General features: G+C 45.1%; 1 protein-coding gene across 2 annotated transcripts in view; it reads right to left on the bottom strand.

The window, feature by feature from the left end:
• Positions 1–2,193: 2,193 nt before the first annotated feature.
• Positions 2,194–24,981, bottom strand: part of LOC148022110 (uncharacterized) — a 60,828-nt gene continuing 38,040 nt past the window's right edge. For both annotated transcript variants that reach the window (XM_087697744.1, XM_087697743.1), the window contains exon 5: positions 2,194–5,571. In XM_087697744.1, the coding sequence (XP_087553870.1) occupies positions 3,700–5,571 (1,872 nt within the window). In that variant the 3' untranslated portion in view covers positions 2,194–3,699. The remainder of the gene's footprint in view (positions 5,572–24,981) is intronic.

The raw sequence follows: 24,981 nt of genomic DNA, 5'->3' as shown, positions 1-24,981 counted from the left end.
TGCACTATCATGATCATCTTTCATTATGCCAAGATCAAGAAACCATACATTATAATTAGTTCCTTGTGGACAACATGTTTGTTGCAATATATCAATTTCTTTACACCTAGCATGAATACACACAAAGACTAAAATTTCTTTACACCTAGCATGAATACACACAAAGACTAAGATTATATAGTCATAAACTAAGCCTTAAAACCTTGCACGACCTAGTGGTTGACTGGGCATAGTCAAAACTTGAACCCTCAAGATGACTTATCAATAGGTGACTTAAAGTTCCATTAGAATCCTTGCACCTCTTGATGAGCTACACTAAGCAACTGTGGATAGAGCCCCTCTAGGATATCCACAATCCTCGTGTAGTTACATTATAGTTTCTAGAAGCTAGATTACATAGAAAAGATTGACTACAAAAAGTTTTAACATGCTATGCATAGGTATACAAAAAAGATATAACATATGTACTAGTGATCATATGAAACTAGATGGCACATAAGGCACCAAGGCCTTGCATAAATCTGGAGTATCCATAGAGTCATCTCTAGCCACAAGCAACACATGCTTATGCTTAGATACCTAAAGTGAAACCTCATTGCAAAGTATAGAACTCCTCCTAGCACTTGGCTCTATATACTATCCAATAACATGTTTCATAGCATGGACTACATGCATGTCAATGTCTTCCATCATAACACTAGGCATAGATTCCTCTTTCTCCATATCCATAATGACCCCTCTAACAACATCAAGTTTAGCATCATCCTTTACATTGAAAAATTCACATTTACTTTCCTTCGTAAAGACTTTATGCTCCCTAAGCAACTCAAAGGCTGAGTAAAGATGCTCCCAATCTTCTACTTTAGCACAACTGTAAATAAGGATATCATCAAGAAAAATGACAACAAATTTCCCCAAATGTGGGTATAAGACACCATCCATAAGTGACTAAATGTTGCAAGAGCATTAGTTACACCAAGGGGCATAACCAAAATCATAATTGTTGAAACACATTCAAAATATTTTTTAAGATACATCCTCTATGTGTATTTCAATTTGATGGTACCCTGACCTCAAGTCAATCTTGGTGAGATATCATGCTCCTTTAAGTTGATTAAGCAACTCATCAACACAAGGAAGTAGATACTTATTCTTTATTCTGATCACATTAGACCATGATAGATTATGCATGGGCCCGTCCTTATTCTTCACCAACAATACTAATGCAACCCATCGAGAAGAACTAGGGTTAATAAACCCTTGTTAGATATTATCGATCGATTACTTCTCCATGTGGGTAGCTCCACTAGCATAAGTTGAATAAGGTGGTTAACTAATGGATTTACTCCTTATAAAAACTTCCATTCTATACATTACAATATATTTAAGAAGAGAGAGCATGATGGAAAAACTAGGAGGAAACATTTTGTTAGATTTCTTAGGTAGCTATTGCATCTTATCATGAACATGTGATCAAGAAAGAGAATAAGAGTCTATGAGAGAATGCTACATATACTTAATTTCTCACTAGATTCCATTAAAGAAATACTCACAACATCATCAATGTAAGACACAAACTTGTGCAAAGAGAAAAGGAAAACAATACCTAATAAAAGTAGAAATATTTAGTCTCATTATGTTTGGCCAAATAATTCAGTTTTTAATAGAATATCGATCTAAAGAGATACATCATCATCAATGAAAGACACAAACTTGTTCAAAGAGAAAGTGAAGACAATACACAACAAAAGTAAATATACTTAATTTCATTATGTTTAGCTAAATAATTAAGTTCAATCAAACATATAAGAGAAGATGGCAAAACATTTTGCTCATCTAGTAACAAAATATGCACCATTATCCTTAAATGCAACAATGATCTTCTCATAACTACATTTTAACAAGCTACCCAAGTTGTGCAAACACTCTTGGCCTGAGACCACATCTACCATAGTCATGTTCATAACTTCGAAATTGAGTTTCATAGTATAACCTTTCACCTATAATGAAACATCATAAACTTTTGTAGCCCATACAAATATTTTTTTATCCAACATGTCACGAGTTTTCACCTTGGTCTTGTACTCATTATCTAAGCTTGAATGAAACCTTGAACCTTCTGAGAGTCATCCAATCCATCGAGTTTGAGAATCATTTCTAGTATAGTTGGAGATCCACCATCGTGCTCTTTATATTTCCAAAAGGATATAAACAAAAAAATGTAAACAAACAAAAGGGGAGACAGATGAAACACAAGAGCATAATCACAATGAAGAATTAAGCACACAAAGAAGTAGGGTTGAAATTCCTTCTTATTTCTTCTTCTTCCACAAAAAAACCTTCGTCTACAACATAATAAAAGATCAATATGAATATATTAAAACATATGTACATGTGGTTACAAAGTGTGAACCCGCTAAGGAGAGATGAGGCAACACGATGAATGTAACATAACCAAAAGTGAACTACTACGTGGCTGTGGCTACTATAAATTGTGACACTCTTTTATATTGCAATGTTTACTTTCAAACTTGGAGTTCTATATGGTGCACAAACAATGTATGCTCAATAGCACAACTATCTAATAGTCTACTCACTAAAAACGTACAAAGTGTGCTATATAGCAAAAGTGTCATACAACCTATGTCCTTTGTACACTACCATATACCACATGCCACCAACATTATGGTATATGATATTCCATACATGTCTTCTTATTGTACTCCATGAGCAATTTGCTACATTTGTGCTATGCAAACTAGTGAATACTTGATTTAGAGGTTTTGTATGATTTCAATGAAAGCTAGCAATGCACCCTTTCATGAAACACTTTTCCATAGAATACCTAATGTATCATCAAGTCAGAGGAAGAAGGTGCATACTCTTTTACCAAAAGTCAAATATTACAAGTGTCTTCTATTTTGTTATGCTACTATCTCATACAAGCTACATAGCTTAGAGAACTAGCACATCCTTGCATGTTTCCATTCCATCATCTATCTTTGTATGATTGCTTGCAATTTTGTAAAGAACTTGGGGAACATTTCACATCTTTAGAAATTTTGGCGTTTTGATATATCTTTATCACCATTCATTGCCCTCATAAATAAAGATTTGATAAAGAGTTCATTACTTGCTCTAGGATTTTTCAACCCATCAAATGAGTATGCAAGAAATGATGTCGCATGCAATTTTCTAGCTTTATTATACACAATCTTCTTTTCAAACTCTTTTAGCCTTTAGTATAACAAACATAACTATTTTCCAAATCATATAAACCTCACCTTGCACGGTACATTGGGAGATATTTAACTTCTTTCTAGGAAATGCATGATAGCGGTGCAAAATGCCATGAAATATCTTCCTTCAACTTTGTTTATCTGATTTTAAATTATGTAAATAAAGACTCGTGCGAGTTCTTTGAAGATGAAAGCCTTGTAACCACATTTCTCAACTTTTCAAGGGGAGAGGTTCAAGTCCCGTTATAAAACATAAGATTGATTTTCCAAGCAAAAAATCAAAAGATCATTGAGACAATCAATCCATAATCACGCGAGCTTTCGAGATATATAAATTCAACTAACTCGATTTTACCTTGTAACTCGTTCAATTAACTTGATGTTACTTTATTGATAGATCATAAAAATTAGTAAAATGTTACGTAAGTTCTAATATATTTCAAGGGCATAGTCCACTTGGTTAAGGCTTACAACTACCACCAAGGGTGTATGAGTTCGATGCCTGCTCTCCCCAAAAGGGACCGTCCTTAATGTGTGCAAGTTCCTCCGAGGCCCAATTCTGTGCCTGCGGGTGAGCCCCCCCATCGAACGAGTACACCCCACCCCCCCTGCTCAGCTGCCCGATCTCCGGGGGCAGCCCCGCCAGGCTCCCGCACCCGTCCAGGATCAGCTCGGTCAGGGCGGTCAGCTGCCCGATCTCCGGGGGCAGCCCCGCCAGGCTCCCGCACCCGTCCAGGCGCAGCCCCGTCAGGGCGGTCAGCTGCCCGATCTCCGGGGGCAGCCCCGCCAGGCTCCCGCACCCGGCCAGGCGCAGCCCCGTCAGGGCGGTCAGCTGCCCGATCTCCGGGGGCAGCCCCGCCAGGCTCCCGCACCCGGCCAGGCGCAGCTCGGTCAGGGCGGTCAGCTGCCCGATCTCCGGGGGCAGCCCCGCCAGGCTCCCGCACCCGTCCAGGCGCAGCCACGTCAGGGCGGTCAGCTGCCCGATCTCCGGGGGCAGCCCCGCCAGGCTCCCGCACCCGGCCAGGCGCAGCCACGTCAGGGCGGTCAGCTGCCCGATCTCCGGGGGCAGCCCCGCCAGGCTCCCGCACCCGTCCAGGAGCAGCTCCGTCAGGGCGGTCAGCTGCCCGATCTCCGGGGGCAGCCCCGCCAGGCTCCCGCACCCGTCCAGGAGCAGCCACGTCAGGGCGGTCAGCTGCCCGATCTCCGGGGGCAGCCCCGCCAGGCTCCCGCACCCGGCCAGGCGCAGCCACGTCAGGGCGGTCAGCTGCCCGATCTCCGGGGGCAGCCCCGCTAGGCTCCCGCACCCGTCCAGGCGCAGGAACGTCAGGGCGGTCAGCTGCCCGATCTCCGGGGGCAGCCCCGCCAGGCTCCCGCACCCGTCCAGGAGCAGCCCCGTCAGGGCGGTCAGCTGCCCGATCTCCGGGGGCAGCCCCGCCAGGCTCCCGCACCCGGCCAGGAGCAGCCCCGTCAGGGCGGTCAGCTGCCCGATCTCCGGGGGCAGCCCCGCCAGGCTCCCGCACCCGGCCAGGCGCAGCCACGTCAGGGCGGTCAGCTGCCCGATCTCCGGGGGCAGCCCCGCCAGGCTCCCGCACCCGTCCAGGAGCAGCTTGGTCAGGGCGGTCAGCTGCCCGATCTCCGGGGGCAGCCCCGCCAGGCTCCCGCACCCGTCCAGGAGCAGCTCGGTCAGGGCGGTCAGCTGCCCGATCTCCGGGGGCAGCCCCGCCAGGCTCCCGCACCCGTCCAGGAGCAGCTCGGTCAGGGCGGTCAGCTGCCCGATCTCCGGGGGCAGCCCCGCCAGGCTCCCGCACCCGTCCAGGCGCAGGAACGTCAGGGCGGTCAGCTGCCCGATCTCCGGGGGCAGCCCCGCCAGGCTCCCGCACCCGGCCAGGCGCAGGAACGTCAGGGCGGTCAGCTGCCCGATCTCCGGGGGCAGCCCCGCCAGGCTCCCGCACCCGGCCAGGCGCAGGAACGTCAGGGCGGTCAGCTGCCCGATCTCCGGGGGCAGCCCCGCCAGGCTCCCGCACCCGTCCAGGCGCAGCCCCGTCAGGGCGTTCAGCTGCCCGATCTCCGGGGGCAGCCCCGCCAGGCTCCCGCACCCGTCCAGGCGCAGCCCCGTCAGGGCGGTCAGCTGCCCGATCTCCGGGGGCAGCCCCGTCAGGCGCCCGCACCCGGCCAGGCGCAGCCCCGTCAGGGCGGTCAGCTGCCCGATCTCCGGGGGCAGCCCCGCCACGCTCCCGCACCCGGCCAGGCGCAGCCCCCTCAGGGCGGTCAGCTGCCCGATCTCCGGGGGCAGCCCCGCCACGCTCTCGCCAAGCATGGAAAGTTGTTGAATCTGCATTAAAAGAAACTAAGTTACTAACAAAATTCTTTATTTAACATATTAGCAAATAGATGCTCATACAAACCCACTTCAAAGTTCACTTTGTTTCAGGTAATGGTTAGTATTTTCAACTCTCTTTTTTTCGTAAAATTTTCAACTCTCTCTCTCTCTCTCTCTCTCTCTCTCTCTCTCTCTCTCTCTCACCCACAAATATTGCTGAAAGTCAAGAATAATTAGATGTACAAGAGGCCATCTAGCCAACATACAAAAGCCATGTTCACTAGCATAGCATGATTACAGTCATGTTCTCCTTGAATCAAGAGGCCAAAGGATCAAGGGGATGGTATTTTTAAATAGGCAAGACCTAAGAGACAGTAGGATGCATGTTGTAGGTTTCGATACAGGGGCCCAATACATTTGGGTACCGATATGCATGGATGTACTTAAGAGAGTTGTGTTGTGTGCGGCTATTTGCAATTTTCCACCCACTTATTGAGGTGCAGTAAATTGGGAGAGTGCTCATACATGCCGATGTATGAGAATATCATGAGGGTCACTAGCATGGAAATATTTTGCATCTAGAGACTTCAATGCACATCTTGGTAGAGAGCAGACAATGATATATGACACACAAGAGGCCATATACCGAAGTTTGTGGTAGAGGACTTGGATATGCAAAGAGCGGCTCAAAACATAGGGAGTATGATGGAGCATGTTACTGGGTTAATTCTTGCATCGGGATGTTCATGGGCTGGTTTCTGAGCCACCAAAATTAGGGTTGGACTAGAGATAACATTGTGCGTGAATCCCAATTTTGTCTTCCTAAAAAGACCCAAAAAGCATTATTTTCTTGTTACATCCCATTCATCTTTGATTCATTCTATTTTTGCCCTCACACTACTGTCCACCCCCCATTTGGAGCTGTTGCTTGACATTATTCAGTTGTGACTACTATTCCTACATGCTGCCACCTGCTTAAAGGATATCATCACCAATGGACAGCTTCATCCAGTCTGCTAGCCAACCCCTATCATGAACCTTCAGTAGCAGTTGTCATCTACTATCAACATTATCACAGACTACTCCAAGTTGCTTTTCTGTTTTTCATTTTCAGCCTACACATGCCACTGAGCTAAAGCCATCACTATCACATGCTTTATGATCTAGTGATATCACTGTCTTCATCACCAAAGCTCCATTTCTTAGCCATTGTCCTACATTTTACCACCACTTATTATTCCAGCATCTGACTGACTATGGATGATTGCATTTTGCTCCCTCTGCTGTAATCAACATCATCATCTAGCCTAATGAACTATTGTTACTAAATTTTAGGATCCATCATGAGTACAACACACTCTCAAAGCTATTCATGGCTCCTCCAACACCACTCTCAGCTCAACTCATCCCCGATCCTGGAGACATAGAGGTTTGAAACCCCCAAGTATATCATCCCCAATCCATTCATTCATCTGTGCATTTTGCATCTTGAGTTTCTACATCAATGTGTATCCTTCACATGGTATAAGGGCTAAGTACTCACATTCATACCTAAGCCTTGATGAGAAAGCTTGAGTATTAAATTATTGCGCCATTGTCTTCTACCAACTATCTTCCCTTCAAGCACGAAAGGTATCCTCGTTTTTTCCACCCAGCCATGCTTAGGAGAATTCAGGAACAGCATGTTGCCAGCTGTCAATTTCTTAGGAGTTGTACTAATTAATAACTCTCTTTCGCATTGCTTTGTTCCTACTTTCATTCCTAAGCCCCCCGAACCCCGTATGGGCGCCCAAGGCTCCTGGATGATCATCTCTCGTGCTGTTTTCCCATAAGTTACATTCATTAATGTAACATTTCCTCCCCCTTAAGAATCGGTTTCGTCCTCCAAAACAATACTTGGGAGGTCCAACTGTAAATTGGGAAACCTTTTCCTTAAAGTACTTACTCGCTCCCATGTTGAGCTTTCTTCTGAATAATCTTTCCATTTCACCATATATTCTTGATAAATAGTATTTCTTCTTCGTCTGTTACCCACCCTCTTAAGTATTGTGAAAGGACCACAATACCCAAGTGAAAGCTTTAGACATCGTCCCGTTTTCATGGTTTTAATTTTTTTCAGGCACCTTAAGATAGACCAATTCCCCTTCCTCAAAGGAGATGTCTCTTCGGTGAGGATCTGCATAAGCTCTAGCTCGATCTTAAGCTTTCTTAATATTTTCTTGAGCAAATTTTACCATACTATTCATATCCTCCAAAAAATCCTTTACTGCCTGAACCCTTTCCTTATGCAGTCCTATTGCATAGGGAGCTCTGGGCTGAAACCCATACATAACCATAAATGGACTATATCCAGTGGAAGGTTGTTTGGCACTATTATATGCAAACTCTGCTACTATCGGTAAATACTCTTCCCAATTAGTTTACCTTTTACTTATATATGCTCTCAACATATCTTTAAGGATTTGGTTAACTCTTTCAGTTTGCCCATCAGTTTGCGGGTGCTCCGCTGTGCTCTACTAAGTTTAGTATCCAACTTCCTAAATACAACGTGTCAAAATTGACTATCAAATTTTCTATCCCAATCAAAAACTATATTTGCCGAAAGGCCATACACTCGGTATATGTTCTCTATGAACAATCTAGTCAATTCAGATGTTTTAACATCAGCTGAAGTTGGAATAAACCTAGCCAATTTGGTTAACCTATCCACAATTACCCACATAGAGTCGTGCCCCCTCTGTGTCCTGGGTAACGCGACAATAAAGTCCATGGAGATACTCTCCCATTTTCTCGAAGGAATCTCTAATGGGTGGAGAAGTCCTCCTCTTTTCAATCTTTCAGCTTTATTAACCTCGCATTTATTACATTTGACCACATAGTCAAGGACTTCCTTATTCATTCTAGGCCAATAGAACTGCCTTTTAACAAGACTATAAGTCTTATTAACTCCTAGATGTCCCGCACTAGGTGTGTCATGACACTCAAAGAGTATCTGGCGCCTTATTTCTTCATCTTTCGAGACACATATCCTACCCTTGAAGAGTAAATAACCATTATCAATGGTAAAATTCTTCCACTTGAATCCCATTTGAGCAACCCCTGATGCTCCATTTCGTTGTTAAACATCCTCAGATGTTTCTTCCTCAGTGCAGGCTCTTCCATTTGGATCCCCATTTTCTATTGCTTCCCATATGTTGAAATATGCCGGATCAACCTGGCATTTGCCTTTTAAGGATTCAAGCAAATCGGAATTGAACTGAGTAAAACTCAATTCATTTATGATGGGCATTCTGTTGAGTGCATCAGCCACTATATTATACTTTCCTTTTCTATACCTTATCTCATAGTCGAACTCTTAGAGGAGTTCGACCCATCTAGCTTTACGCCCTTGTAGATCCGGTTGGTCATTAAGCCACTTAATGCTTTCATGATCCGACAAGATCAAAAGTTTGGCACCACAAAAATAGTGCCTCCATTTCTTCATTGCATGTACTATTGCATACAGCTCCCTCTCATAAACAGAATAATTCCGTTTTGCACGGTCTAATTTCTTGCTTTCAAAAGCAACCGGTCAACCCTCTTGTAATAAGACCGCGCCTACTGCCCTGTCACTGGCATCAGCTTCAACCAATAATGGTTTATTGGGATCCACAATTAATAGTACTGGAGCTGTAGCAGTAGCTACCTTAAGTTTTTGAAAACTTTCGTTTTGTTCTGTTCCCCAATTAAATCTCTTTCCTTTCCCTTTAAGTTGGTCCGTCATTGGAAAGCTATCTTGGCATAATCTCGAATAAATCTACGATAAAATCCAGATAAACATAGAAAGATCTGTAGCTCTTCCAGGTTCCTTGGAGATGGCCATTCAATAATTACCCTTACTTTTTTTGGATCCATCTTGACTTCCTCCTTCAAGATAATATGCCCCAAATATTTGACCTCTTGTGCGAAGAATTCACATTTAGTTTTCTTCAAATAAAGGAAATGGATTCTTAACAATTGGAATACTAACCGTAAGTGTTCCAAATGTTCTTCTCTTGATTTACTAAAGATCAAGATATCATCCAAGAAGACTACTACAAAGTGTCCTGGAGAGGGTCGTAACACACTATTCATCACCTTCATAAAAGTAGCTGGTGCATTAGTGAGGCCAAAAGGCATTACCAAAAAATCATAATATCCATATCTTGTACGAAATGTTGTCTTAGGAACATCTTGGGCCTTAATTCTTACTTGGTGATAGCTTGATCTTAAATTAATCTTTGTGAAGAATTTTGCCCCTTGTAACTGATCAAAAAGATCTTCCATTTTGAGCATAGAAAATTTATTCTTCACCGTTATTTTATTAAGTGCTCTATAATCAACACAAAGTCGCATAGAACCATCTTTTTTCTTCACCAATAAAATTGGCGAAGCCCAAGGTGAATTGCTGGGTTATATAAACCCCTTATCAAGGTAATCCTTGATTTGTCTTTCAACTTCTTGGTGCTGTGTTTCACTTAGCCTGTAAGGTGGTTTAGAAACAAGGCGGGTATCCCTATCTATGTCAATTGGGTGATTTCCATCACCCCTATCTGGTGGAAGGCCACTAGGTAAGTTAGATGAAAACACATCTTTAAATTCATCTAACAAACCACTTAATTCATTATTTACATTCAACTCACAAACATAAGAAAATTGTTGTTTTATATTACAAGAAGTAAAAGTGTCCTGTACAAGGAGGGACCATAACATGTATACCTCACAAGCTTCTTTCTTTATCAGCTTCTGAACTTCAAGGGAACACATCAAAGGATTATCAGATATTTCATGTTCACCTTGAATCACAAAAGTCTTACCATCCCTTTCAAATTCCAGTGTATTATGATGATAACTACGCTTTAAGGATGGTTCCAATCCCCATAGCCACTCCCTCCCTAAAGCAATATCGGCCCTTTCCATATTCATAATTTAGAAATCAAGCTTATCTTTATATCCTTAGATCTCGATTTCCAAATTGGATACTATTGTATCCCATATTTTATTATCCTGACCTTGCATCATACGAACAATGTATTGATGCTCACTCTTTTGTTGGGGAAGTTTCAACTTTTTGACAAGTGCATAACTTATGAAGTTGTGGGTGGCAGAGTCATCAATCATGACTCTAACCCTCTTCCCACCTACTGATCCATGCACTCTAACTAAATCATGTGGCCCAAAGCATAGAAATAGGGAACGTCCGTTCTAGCACTTAGGAACGGATTAACGCATTCCGGGAGGTCCGAGCCCAAAAAATGCTTGGGGAACGTTCCAGCCCGTTCCATGTCCCGTTCCTGCCCGTTTCGGGCCATTCCCTATTTGGAATGGCCATTGCAGCAGCAGGGCATTTTTTTTAATAAAAAAATCATTGATTGTGTCATATCCTGCCTTGCGCCTGTTGCCCGACTCCCACCTCTCGTGAATATTGTCACGGCTTGCTTGTCGTGACTCTTGCCCCACCTCTAACTAGCTAGCTCGCTCCCGCCTCTCCCAGCTCTCTTGCCTGCCTGACATGCCTCACGTCTCTCTCCACTGTCTGGTCGCCCGACTACCAGACCCGCCTCTCCCGCCTGCCAACCGCTTCTCCCGCCTGCCTATAATTTCTAGATGAATTTAAACTTAAGTGTTCTCTCTCTCTTTTTTCGTAAAAGGTAATTGTATTAATTACGAAAAAGTACCAAGTTTACATGATTACAAGATACACGATGGTTGTACGCCAGTGTGTGTCAACTGTCAGTACAAAACCCGGACAGAGATACACAAGTCATGGCAAAGACACAGTGGAAATTGCCATATGCCAGGGAAGTAAGTCTTCCCGAGGGAGCAAGTCAGAGTGCTGAATGAGATATATCTGCCAAAGCAAAAGGCCTTTAAGCCTGGCAATGTGTCTCGGAACATTAAATGCCGAATCAAAAAGAAAGGCATTCCGAGTGGTCCAATTGTGCCAACATCCCCAGTATCTAAGAAAATGGAACAAGATCTTCATATGCAACTGTGCCGGTGTGGGGTATTTTGGACGTACAAAAACCTAATCAAAAGGGCTCAGCGAGAAACCAACCACCGCTTGCCAAACCGCTGACAAAAGTGACCAGATATGCTTAGCAAGAGGGCAAGAGATAAATCGATGACGGGCTGTTTCCACCATGGTGGTGCAGAAGAAACAATTGCCATTAGAGATTCGAAGCTTGGAAAGAGCCTAGGCAAGAGAAAGACCACCAATCATCACCCTCCAAAGAAAGACCTTGCATTTGAAAGGTGTCTTATTTACCCAACCCTCCATCATAGTTGCCTTCTACCATGAGTGAGATTTCCGCAACCCCCATACAGTATTGGCTTTAGTGACCAGCCATTGATGATCTTTAATCAGAAGATGGTACACCTAGTTAGCCGAGGCCTTTTCCGAATTCAACCGGCCTGCCAGGATCCAATCCTGCCAAGGGCGATCGACAACAAGGGCAGGAAAGGGTTGCTTGCTCTGGAGGACTAACAAAAGCTGTTCCCACAAATCATGGTATCCCGGAGGGATTCAGAAAAACCGCCTAGCAGTGCGAAACGATATGAAGACATTACGACTGGCAAGGGTTGCATCTGCAACAGAAGTCAAGCCCAATCGGGCCATGCGGTTAAATTTTGGCCCGAGCTCTTGTTTGCCTTTCCATGAAAATAATCTCGAGGCTGCCAACAATTCCAGTTGAAAAGAGTTAGTATGTAAGCAGGCCTCCGTTGGATGCCAACACGCCTTCTGGAGGACCAATTGCCAGGAGCCAACAAAGTGAACAAGCAGGGATGAAGAAGGACTCGAAAACCGAGAGTCTGCATTAAGAACATGCCACCAGGAGCTTCGAATTTGTGTATTACCATGCAGAAGCCCGCGGTTCTCAAGAAAATAACGGGCTATCATGGCCCACGGGTGATGCTCCACACACATGGCACGAAAAAGAGACCAACGAAGGGCCATCATATGAGTTTCGGCATCCAAAATGCCCCCCCACCCAAGTGTTTGGGAGTACATGTATGCGACCACGAAATCCACGAAATACCTACCTGCAATGATTTCTTCTACCATAACATGAAACGAATGGGCCGCGTGAGAGCATTCAAAGTGGTAGGAGTCCAAGGCAGCAATGGCAAGAAATATGTGAGCATTGACAGCATAATTATCTGGGCCACTTTGAGGCGAACATGGAAGGGCCAAGCTTGCGACTTCCAATACAGAAACTTCACTGCCAATTTCTGTGAAATCCACTGTAGTAGTTGTTTTGGCCGAACATCAACACCCAAAGGGTACCCAAGATGCCTGACAATGGAACCACGGGGAATAACCTAGCCCTACCAACCCAGTGACTGTAAATCGGGCTCCGTGCAACTGAGAATGGCTGATTTGCAAGTATTGATATGAAGACGAAAAGCCTGGCCAAAGAGCGTCTAGACATCTAATGCTTTGCGAATATTGTCCTTGTCTGCACGTAAAATCATAAAGTTGTCATCAGTCAAAGATTGACTGATGAAGTGCTAATCAAAAGGAAGAGACAATCCGGCCAATGGAGCAGAAGCTGCCATGGAGGATAACATCGAAAGAACCGGATGAGTCGCCAGGGCAAAGAAGAGAGGACTCAGAGGATAACCCCGTCTCACAGAGCGTGCAAGGACAAAGGGCTCTGTAACACAGCCATTTATCATAACTCGCGAAGAAGCCGCAGCACTAATGGTGTAAATCAAGCGGGACATCCGAGTACCAAAGCCCATGGTAGACATAAGTTCTGCAATGAAAGACCAGTCTAAATAGTCAAAAGCCTTTTCCAGATCTAATTGGACCAATACCACTTCCTGACTAGAGTGTGTTGCATAGTCAATAGCCATCGAGAATACTAGGGCCTCTTCCCACATGACTTATCGCCAGGATTGGCTTCAAGATATGTGATCAAGAGGGGGATCCATAACCATTGGTGACAACTCTTCAATGCCTGTGCGTGGAGTGGAGACCATTCCCTTGTTGCCTGATCGACATTCTTCTTCAGCCAGAAGCTACTCTTTGGACAGGTACACAGGACGGTGGACTCTACACACTCAGAGCCCTTGCTACTAGTCTTCCACAAGCTTGGATTACTTCGGCATGCTCATTATGGGCATTTGAATCTTGATGCTATATGGCGGGCTTCAAGGAGAAGGATGGTTGAGGGACTTTCACCTTTTCCTCCCATTTACATACTAAGTCCCAACTTCTTGAGGGCAAGCAGCATAGGCAACCTCATCCACAGGTAGCTACTCGGAGGGCATCTACACCACTAGAGTTGGTTCACACCAACCTTTGCATACTGATGGGCATGGCCTCCCTTTGAAAAGGCCAAGTACCTTTTGTTGATTGTTGACGACTTTAGTTGTCATCTGTAGCCCTACTTGTTGGAGTACTCCCATGTCTGCAAGTGGAAGGCATTTGTGGAGCAACGTTTGTGGAGAAGTAAACCTCCCTCAAAGTTCGCTATGTTTTAGCTGATCATGGTGGTGAGTTTTGTTCTAACCTATTTTCCGAGTTTTACTAGGATCAAGGTATTCGGGTGGAATATTCCCATCCAAAAACACCATCTAAAAATTATGTGGTGGAGTATGCCAATCAGTCCATCCTTGAGATGGCCCGATCAACATTGGAGCACATGGTACTTCCCCATTCCTTATGGGTTGAGATTGTGGCTACTATGGTCCATATCCACAATCAATCACCTACTTCAAGGGAAAAAGAGAGGGGTGCTCCGAACAAGGAGTCCAAGTGAGAAACTCTGACTTCCAAGTCTCACTGTCGCTCAAAGGAATGATGAGAGGCCTCTCCTCTGAGTCAGTAAAGTCGAAAAACTAGTATTGAGACATATTCTAAACTTGTAATTACCCAGAAAAGCTTTGTTTGACAATCAACATCACTGAAACAAGAGGAAGTCGGCTACAATCAAGATGTAGATGTGCCGCCTGCACTAGAAAGGCTATGGCCTGCACATAGATGCTATCGCCTACAATCAAGGACTATCACCGAGAAGAAACTATCGCTAGGAAGTAGAAAAACCTATATTCAGCCATATGCTATCATCTTGTCATGAGAGCTGTCACCTGGGCAGCAGAGGGTGTCTGATGTAGCCAAATGTTGTTGCCTATGTTGAGAGATAGGCATGTGAACCCTATGTATGCAAGGGTGGATAAGGGGAAACCCTAACTCTAGCCATCCAGAGGCTATTTAGACAGCCAAGAGGTCACTCTCAAATTAAGGGAGAGTGTACCAGTTGTACTTGTGAACAACTCATTAAGCAAGATCTTCTTGTACTTGAGCTCTCTCTTCCTCTTGTGCACACTTTCTCTTAATCTCACTCTGATATTGCAACATGGTATCAGAGCCATCTCTAATCCAACAAGCTTTCTTCAACTCCATTTCTCACTAAGTGCACATGAGCATGCAATTTTCTCATAATATCCCTTCACCTCCATAGCTGTCAATCATATCTACCTTTGTTGGAGGACCTAAAGAGAACAAAAAAGAGCATATCTTACTTGGCTTTCTTCTAGAGAGTTGCTCCCCAACTCAAGGTGCTTTAGCACGCCACAAAAAACACCAACATTGGGCAACAAGGAAGGCAGCATTGCGTGTTTTCTTAGATCAGTGCAATTTTTAACAATGTGGAGATTGAATTGATGGTTTCTTGAAATTCCTTCCCTACTGCTCACACAGAGCAAAACCCTAACTATGTAAACGGTGGTTTTTTTAATTTTTCCACTCATTGAAATCATCAACAGTGATTTTAATTACTAATTTAAGTCCTATGGAGTTTGTTGCAGATCTAAAAGCTTCAACTCAAGTTCAAACACACCTTGTGGATATCATTAAGCTCATAAGAAAGCCGACTTGTAAACATACACTATGAGATGAGTGCTTGTAAGCACTAATGCTACAATTCATAGTCATGATTTTAGTTCTAATCATTATTAGAAGATGTTTTATACTAAATCTCAATCTTAAGGAGATTAGTCTCTATCTTAAGCATATGTATAGGTATTAGTGAAGTATAAAATGATGGAACTGTCAGAGATCATAGCCTGTTTTCAGGCAGGCAGCAGCAGGCAGCAGCTGCACAGTCCAGCTGCACAGTCGGACTGTGCAGTCGGACTGCCACGTGGCAGTCCGACTGCCTGCAGCTGATTTTTATCAGGCTGCGCCCTATTTTGGCGCCCCATTCCAGGCAGATTTTCGCCTATTTATTGCTGACGTTTTCAGCAGTCTGGCATTCATTCTCTGTCGCAGATTACAGACCGGTGCCGTGCAGATCTCTGTCTCTGTTCGCAGATTTCAGACAGCAGACAGTGCAGACTGCAGCAGACTTCGAGGTGGACAGCAGGTCGCATCGTCGAGGTGGAGACACGCAGTCCAGCGCACTGCGCCCGTGTATATTTTTGTATTCAGCATTCTTTATACAGCAGATCTTCAGTGTACACTGTCTCTTTCTCTCCCTTCTCTCTCTGCGTTCTCTCTCTCTCAGTCCTACGCTTCCGCACCGCTGCACTCTGACATGGTATCAGAGCAGTGTTTGAGGGCTGACTGAGCGCAGAATAAACCTGAAGTGGAGTTTCCATCGCGACACAAATTTGCGTTTTTTGCGTTTAAGGGCAGACAGGAGGGCTGCGCCTTGGAACAAGGCTGAAACGAGTGTGGGCGCACAGGAAAGGAGTACAGGTGGTGGATTTGCTGCTGTTTACTGCTGTTTGACGCGGAGAAAGTTTGAGTTTTCAACCTAAAAGTGCAGGTTTTGCTTTTTCATCGCCTCTGGCGGGTGAAGAAGCTTCGGGACGCTGAAGAGCCTTAGCAGGCTGAGTCTACTCAGTCAGAGGGGGCTGCTTTTGCGTTTGAGAAGGCATTGCAGGTGAAGATGTCTACAGAGATGGACCTGGAGTTCCAGGCGATTATGGACCGGAAGGTGCCTGTCCTACCGGCTCTTCCTACAGATCAGAAGCTCGACGGCGACAACTACCGCATTTGGCGCGTTATGATGTTGGCCATTCTGGAGTCCTATGATTTGGCGGAGTTGGTACAGGAAGATATTGACCGGCCTTCGGTAAGAGATGAGTCCAAACTCTCTTCCGATGCTCGTGCGGAATTGGCCAGGGCCCAGTCTCATTGGGACAAACTGAATGCCAGGATTCGATCCTTTCTCTTTCTATCATGCACTACAGCCGTGATCGCTCACATCGAGCACTTGACGGTGGCTCGTGAGATATGGCTGGAGCTTGATCAAATGTACAATCGGATGACCCTAATGAAGAGGGTTTCTTTGGAGGTACAGATGCGGACCTTGTCCGTCAATAAGTCTTCTTCGCTAAGGGAACACATTAACAAGCTAAGGCAGCTACAGATGCAGGTTCAGAATGCGGGGAAGCCGATCTCCTCCGAAGACATGGCGATTACACTCTTGTCCCAGTTGCCGCCACGATTCGGTACATTCTACTCTGCCCTTATTGCTTCGGGGCGAGAGTCTACTCTTCGGTGGGAAGAGTTGGTTCCTATGGTCTTGGACCAAGAGGAACAGCTAAAGGGACAGAATGCTTCCAAGACGGAGGCATTGACAGGTCAAGCCTCTCAGAAGAAGGGGAAGGACCAAAAGAAGAAGAAGGGGGATAACAAGTCCAAGAAGGACAAGGAGAAGGACAAGGACAAAGACTCCACATGCCATATTTGTGGAAAGACTGGCCATTGGAAGAAGGATTGCCCTGACAAAGACTCGAAGGACACCAAGAAGAAGGAAACCAAGGATTCTGGAGCAGTGGCTGCACCCTCATCAGCTGCATTTCTACATTTAGTTGTCATTGAGGACGCTTCACCGAATGCTTCTGATGCTGCGATGGCGGCTTCCCAATCTCCAGAGTGGATTATTGATAGTGGTGCCTCACGGCACATGACTCCTTCATCAGATGGTGTTGCCCAGCTGCGACCTTCGCGTGGGCAGGTTCTCATTGGAGACAGCTCTTCAGTTTCTATTGTAGGTCGGGGTAAGATGCAGCTTATTCCGGATGGACGAGGTGGCACCCATACTTCAGAGGTTTTGCATGTACTAGGCTTGGGGTACTATCTCCTTTCAGTCCATAAGATTTGTTCCCTTGGTCTTTTGGTGGAGTTTGACAGTTCTACAGTGCGAGTCCTTGATCGTGAATCGAGGAAGGTTCTATCATCTGGATATGAGGAGAACGGCATTTACAAACTGAAGTTTTCCACTGCCCTCTCCACTCTTCTTCTTACCTCACAGTCACAGTCTGAATTATGGCATGCTAGGTTTGGTCACCTGAACTATGACTATCTTCGGAAGGCGTCACGGGGACAGCTTGTTCGAGGGTTGCCGGATATAGTGGTGAGCCAGCAGCCATGTGTCTCCTGCATAAGGGGGAAGCAGCATAGGGATGCCATTCCCCACACCGCTTCGCGGCGGTCTACTTCACCGATGGAGTTAGTATCTACGGATCTATGTGGCCCTATGAGGAATGAGTCCCTGCGTGGGAGCTCTTACTTCATGCTGATCGTGGATGACTATAGCAGGATGATATGGGCCTACTTTTTGGCACTAAAATCAGAAGCTTTCTCGCACTTCAAGGATTGGCTTCTCTTTGAGGAGAACCGATCAGGCCGGAAGTTGAAGACCTTGCGATCCGACAAGGGAGGTGAATTTGTCTCTAATGAATTTGCTCGGTTTTGTGCAGATAGAGGAATTCACCAGGAGTTTGCCAATACGAATACTCCACAAGAAAATGGTATTCTCGAACGGAAGAACCGCAGTGTGATCGAGATGGCGCGCACCATGATGGAGCACCGACAGACCCCCCAGGTTCTGTGGGCCGAGGCTGTGGCTACTGCAGTCCACATCCTTAATCGATCTCCTACTTCGGCCGTGGAAGGGATGACTCCATTTGAGGCGTATTTTGGGTCGAAGCCAGATGTTTCTTACTTTCGGGTCTTTGGGTGTGATGCCTATGTTCACATTCCCAAAGCTCACCGTGACAAATTCGAAGCGGCTTCCCACAAGCAGGTATTTGTTGGCTACAGCTCCCAGTCCCAAGGCTACCGACTCTATGATCCCGTCAAGCGGGATGTATATACTAGCCGTGATGTTCGGTTTGTGGAGGTTCCGGCTTCTTCAACGGGTGAGGAGCATCCCGTTCTTGGAGATCCAGGGGAGAGTTTGGCTCCTTCTACAGTTCCACTGGAGCCTGTGCCGTTTGATTATGATTCTGTTTCTGACACAGAGTCTACTGTTCCACCGGATTCTTTTGAGGAGTTACCACCGGTGGACATTCCAGAGTCTTCTACTGATGGAGAACGACGAGGGGAGGTTCGGCCTCCTCCTCGCTGGGCCCGTGACACACTCCGTGATTCAGGGATCGAGGGGGTTCCTGAGGAGTGGGGACCGCAGGATGGTCCGCGGCGTTCACGGAGGCACCAGGCGCATTCTTCGGAGCTTGTGTGCTCCAATTATTGTTTGATGTCCCGAGTTATGCAGGATCGAGAGCCCACCTCCGTGAAGGAGGCTTTACAGTCCGCCCCATGGAAGAAAGCTATGGAAGCTGAGTTGGAGGCTATTGAGAGGAATGGCACTTGGTCACTTGTGCCACGCCCCCCGAAGAAGAAGGTGATTGGAGTCAAGTGGGTCTTCAAGACCAAATATCTCAGTGATGGTACTTTGGATAAGCACAAGGCTCGCCTTGTTGCTAAGGGTTTTGCCCAGCGCCCAGGTATTGACTGTCATGACACCTTTGCCCCTACAGCTCGTATGGCAATCATTAGAGCTGTTCTTGCTTTGGCTGGCCATAGGAGATGGCCTGTTTATCAGCTGGATGTGAAGTCGGCCTTCCTGAATGGTGATTTGAAGGAGGAGATCTACGTCGAGCAGCCTCCTGGCTTTGGTTCTTCGGACGGGAAAGTCTACAGGTTGAAGAAGGCCCTGTATGGTCTCAAGCAGGCCCCGCGAGCTTGGAACGAGAAGATTGATTCGTTCCTCCAGACTCAGTTGGGATATCGGCGGTCCAAGGCCGATCCGCAGCTGTATGTTCACACTTCCGAGGATGGTTGTGTGCTGTTTGTATTATATGTTGATGATTTGATTGTCACAGGTGATGATGCACAGCAGGTCCAGGAGACAAAGTCAGCTTTACATCGGACGTTCGAGATGACGGATTTGGGGCTACTCCATTTCTTTTTAGGACATGAGATTTTTCAGTCTCAGAGGGGGATCTTTCTCTCCCAACAGAGATATGTACAGGAGCTCTTGGTGTCTTTTGAGATGGAAGATTGTCGGGCCCTCTCTACTCCTATGGATCCGAACTGGAAGGCCACTTCCCACTCAGCTTCTCCTTTGGCGGATGCTTCCCGCTATCGACAGTTGATAGGGTCTTTGATTTGGCTTCTCAACACCAGGGTTGATCTATGTTTTGCTGTTGGACTCTTGGCAGGGTTCATGAGTGAACCTAAGACGGTGCATTGGCAGGCTGCTCAGAGGATACTTCGGTATCTGAGGGGGACGTCTGATTTGGGGATTCATTACCCCGCAGGGACAGATGGGTCAGATCTTGTACTTGCAGGTTGGAGCGACTCGGATTGGGCCGGTGACGTGGACCACAGGCGGTCTACAACAGGTTACTGCTTTACTTTGGGTGCAGGTGTTATTTCATGGAGTAGCAAGAAGCAGCCCACGGTAGCCCTTTCGTCTACTGAGGCGGAGTATCGGGCCGCGTCTTCCACCACATGCGAGGTTGTGTGGCTTCGGAGACTGTTGGAGGAGCTTGGGTGCCCCCAGACTCGTCCTACATTGCTGCGATGTGACAATGAGAGTTGCATTGCCTTGGCAAGGAACCCTGTTTTTCATGCCCGGACGAAGCACATTGAGATCCAGTACCACTTCATCCGAGAAAAGCTTCTGGATGAGACCATCACTGTGGAGTATTGCAAGACGGAGGATAATCTTGCGGATTTGTTTACGAAGGCGCTTCCTCAGGCTCTACTTCGGCAACATTCCAGATCCCTCAGGCTTCTGCCCTGTCCAGGCTCTGAGAGGGGGTGTCAGAGATCATAGCCTGTTTTCAGGCAGGCAGCAGCTGCACAGTCCAGCTGCACAGTCGGACTGCCACGTGGCAGTCCGACTGCCTGCAGCTGATTTTTATCAGGCTGCGCCCTATTTTGGCGCCCCATTCCAGGCAGATTTTCGCCTATTTATTGCTGACGTTTTCAGCAGTCTGGCATTCATTCTCTGTCGCAGATTACAGACCGGTGCCGTGCAGATCTCTGTCTCTGTTCGCAAATTTCAGACAGCAGACAGTGCAGACTGCAGCAGACTTCGAGGTGGACAGCAGGTCGCATCGTCGAGGTGGAGACACGCAGTCCAGCGCACTGCGCCCGTGTATATCTTTGTATTCAGCATTCTTTATACAGCAGATCTTCAGTGTACACTGTCTCTTTCTCTCCCTTCTCTCTCTGCGTTCTCTCTCTCTCAGTCCTACGCTTCCGCACCGCTGCACTCTGACAGGAACAAGGCTACTAGCCCTTCATCAAAGGGACCAAGGTTATTGACCTATCAAACCCACCTGATGTAGAAGATGATAAAAGAATCCAAGCCATAACATACTTCATCTGGATGAATGCTTGATTCATCACATTGACCATCTCTCCACTCCCAAGGAGAAATGGGATGAGCTTGAAAAGCTTTATGGCACTAAAGGAAAGAACTCTAAAATTTTCCTTCAGATCGAATTGTTTAGCCTGGAGTATAAGGAAGAAGAAGACCTAGGTAACTTCATCTCTCACATGAAGAGGCTCATAACAGAGCTATCCTCAGTGCAAGCCCCAATTCATGATGAAGATGCCATTGCAATTCTCTTGAAAGCTATAAAGAAGGTATTCCCAATCCTTGTAACTACTCTTACAAATATCCCTAATCCAACCTTGGAAAGTACCATCCGATCTTATTTAGATTAGGAGGAAAGAAATAAAAAAGAAGGCATCACCAATCAAGCATCTACTTCAACAGCCCGTGAGCAACTCTTGGCTCATACTATCTCCACCAACTACTCCTTTTACAATAAGAAGAGACATCTTGTCAGCAACTGTTGTAAAAAATATCCTGACAAAATGAAAGTGTAAGAGGACAAGGCATATTACCAGTAAATGTCCTACCACTCTTGAAGTAAAATTTGAGGCCAACTTTGTCTCCAAAATACCTGATGATTGACTTTTCTACATCTATAAATCCTCTACTCATAAGCATTCTTATAGCCTGATTTATAAAGACATCCCATTTGATGAGGGGACACATTAACATATCTTATAGTCCAATGCCACTCTAGCATTGAGGGGGGGTGTTAAGAGATAGGCATGTGAACCCTATGTATGCAAGGGTGGATAAGGGTAGTTGGTTGTGAATGAATGTGGAGGGCAAGGGAAAACCCTAACCCTAGCCAACCAGAGGCTATTTAAATAGTCTCAAATTGTGGGAGAGTATACCAGTTATACTTGTGAACAACTCATTAAGCAAGATCTTCTTGTTGTACTTGAGCTCTCTCTCCCTCTTGTGTACAATTTCTCTTGCTCTCACTCTAATATTGCAACAGCCTAGTCCCAAGAAGATTGCATTGCAGCAAATCCAGATCTGGAGGGGGTTGCCTGGCAATCTCGAGTGGTCTTTGCGATGAAAATCATCTTCGTGATCTCTCGTTAGGCATGATACCATGTGAGAGTGTGCAACAAGAGAAGAAATAGGCACACAGAGAGAAGAAGACAATAAAAAGATGAAGGAAGATAGAGATTTGTATTGACTGAAATAAATGCTAAATACAAACAGGACTGATCAATCCTTGCACACAGCTCGAGGTGTCAATGAGGACATGAAATCTGGCTGAAGATAATGATGGCAATAGCAGCATCGGAGATGGAGTGTCCGAAATCAGAGGAGCAGCGTGCAAAAAGATGATGGTCAAAGTGTGGAGGCACACAGCTCGAGGTGTCAATGAGGACATGAAATCTGGCTGAAGATAATGATGGCAATAGCAGCATCGGAGATGGAGTGTCCAAAGTCAGAGGAGCAGCCTGCAAAAAGATGATGGTCAAAGTGTGGAGGGACCAGCTATATATAGCTAAAGTCTCCCAGATCTGGCCAACCAACATAAATGCAGTCCAAATCTGGCTGTTGCAATATTCAGAGTGAGAGCAAGATCAAGCCGACTATAGGACTGTAATAAATGCAGTCCAACTGCATAGAAAAATGCCATGAATAATGGCATGGCATGCTGGACAATCTATGACCAACAAGAGGTGCAATCAAACTAACAGACATAAAAAAAGAGCCTAAAACAAGAGATATGCATGATAAAATTCCAGAGCTCCCATGTCTTTATTAGACTCTAGCAGGAGCTCATAATCAAGAGATGATAGACTAACAACACTAAAAGTGACAGGCTAACAGATAGAGAGGGTGTGTGTGTGTGTGTGTGTGAGAGAGAGAGAGAGAGAGAGAGGTAGTAGTAGTGAGAGAGAGAGAGGGAGAGAGGTATAGATAGAGAGAGAGAGAGAGAGAGAGAGAGAGAGGAGGTAGAAGGAGAGAAAGAGAGAGCAAGAGAGGAAGTGTGTCAGCCTTTTTGAAAGCTCATCATCCTACAAAAAGAGGATTGGAAGGGTGAGTGATATATACGAGGATTGGATTTTTTCTCATACGACTTAGGACCTCAACTTGGAAAGGGAAGAAATCGTAGATCCCCTTAGAAATAAGTGAAACAATAACTAGAATCTAAAGTCATCCAGATTATGTCCTAAAACATAAGATGAATCTACAAGGGACCAAGTGATCCCTAGGTTGAACTAGATGCAAAGGTAGATGCCTTGTGATGCTATAAAAAAAAGACTGTGCATGGTTAAGACTTGCACATGTTGGTGGGAAGATTTATGTTATATGGGAAGGCTTGAGATGTATTATCTCAACTCACAATCTAAGTATAAATGTGATTGATATATATATCGTTTCTCAAGTTAATTGAATTCTATTGGTCTTGAAGAGATGGTATACTTGTTATGAAAAAAGATTTCTTGTTTTAGTTTAAAGATAGGTTGTTTACCTTCTTTTTGTTAGAATCATGAGAACCCCTTAAGGGGGAGAGTTTACTTGTCCCGAGGATTTGTCAGACAAGGGTCTGATGCGCAAGTGGGTCACCTCCATGATCACATCCCAGGAAAAGATGTAGATAAAGGCAAGGAACCTGAAACTACATTACTCGATACATTGTCTAAATGTTGAGTGGTGAGAAGGCCACCGTGGAACATTTTGCAAGTGATGAATGCTTTGGACACCGCTCACGGGGCCTAGGATGGAGTTGGAAAACCTTCGTGGCCTAGCATCTTTGGACATTGGAAAACCCTATACTAGATAAAGAGTGGATTATGGATTGTGTCCTTGGGATTTGGACACAAGTATCTAGATGCTTCAGATATGGGTCTCAATATAAGGGACGGAATATTGGATTGGTGTTTCACCTTCGAAAAGGTGTGGATAAATATATTATCGTTATTATCTTCTAAAGGCTGTTTGATTTTGTATTGTGTTTGTTTGATTTTGTATTGTGTTTGTGTGTAAATTACGTGAACGAATCTTTGTGCTATAGGCTAGTGAAGAAAGTTATCTTTACATGTCGACATAAATGTGTTAGGTTAATTAAATAACTAAAACACACCATCGAGGAAAGCAAGAGGACAAAACCCCCGACAGATCCATCCTACGGATGGATGGTCTCAGTTAGCCGAGATCTTTTCTTCAAAGTTGCGTTAGTTAGGAAATTGCGCATTGATCAATTAGGAAATCTAGTAGAACCCTAACTTCGTGTTGTTTTAGGGAATGGAGTAACACTATGGCTTATGGGTAGAGGGGTTGGCATATTACATTCCCCCTCGTTTCTCACTCTCTTCGAACCAAGTGTGAAATGGGTCATTAGGTGATCTGGTCTAAAATGGACGCTCAAAGACCAATGCTAGATGAACCAATAGGTGACTTTGTTCTACTCTAAGAACCTAGATTCAAGTTGAGCCTTGTGGGTTACGGCCGGAACCTTCCATTGTGAAGTGGACTCAAGCAAACCTAGGTGACAAGCCCTCATTCAAGCACGTTACTGAGGAATATCTCTTGATGGGCCACTAAAATCGTGTTACTGAGGGCTTATCATTCAAGCACGTTACAACTCAACCTTTGTAATAGACTTCCCCTTGTTATATAATTCTTGATATGGAAGTCCCTTACAAGGTTGCTTTGTACTTGGTTTTTTGCCTTGGAAAACTTTATTTTGAGGTGCATTAATAGTATTTTTACTTTTCTCTTAAAAAAAGGAAGAAGATAAAGGCCCATCATTATCATTGTG

The sequence above is a fragment of the Lygodium microphyllum genome, chromosome 17 (genome assembly GCF_053477565.2).
Source record: "Lygodium microphyllum isolate KBCC chromosome 17, Lygodium_microphyllum_v1.1.10, whole genome shotgun sequence".
NCBI lineage: Eukaryota > Viridiplantae > Streptophyta > Polypodiopsida > Schizaeales > Lygodiaceae > Lygodium > Lygodium microphyllum.
Note: the sequence above shows the minus strand (reverse complement) of the source record. Positions and strands in the feature narration are given on the sequence as shown.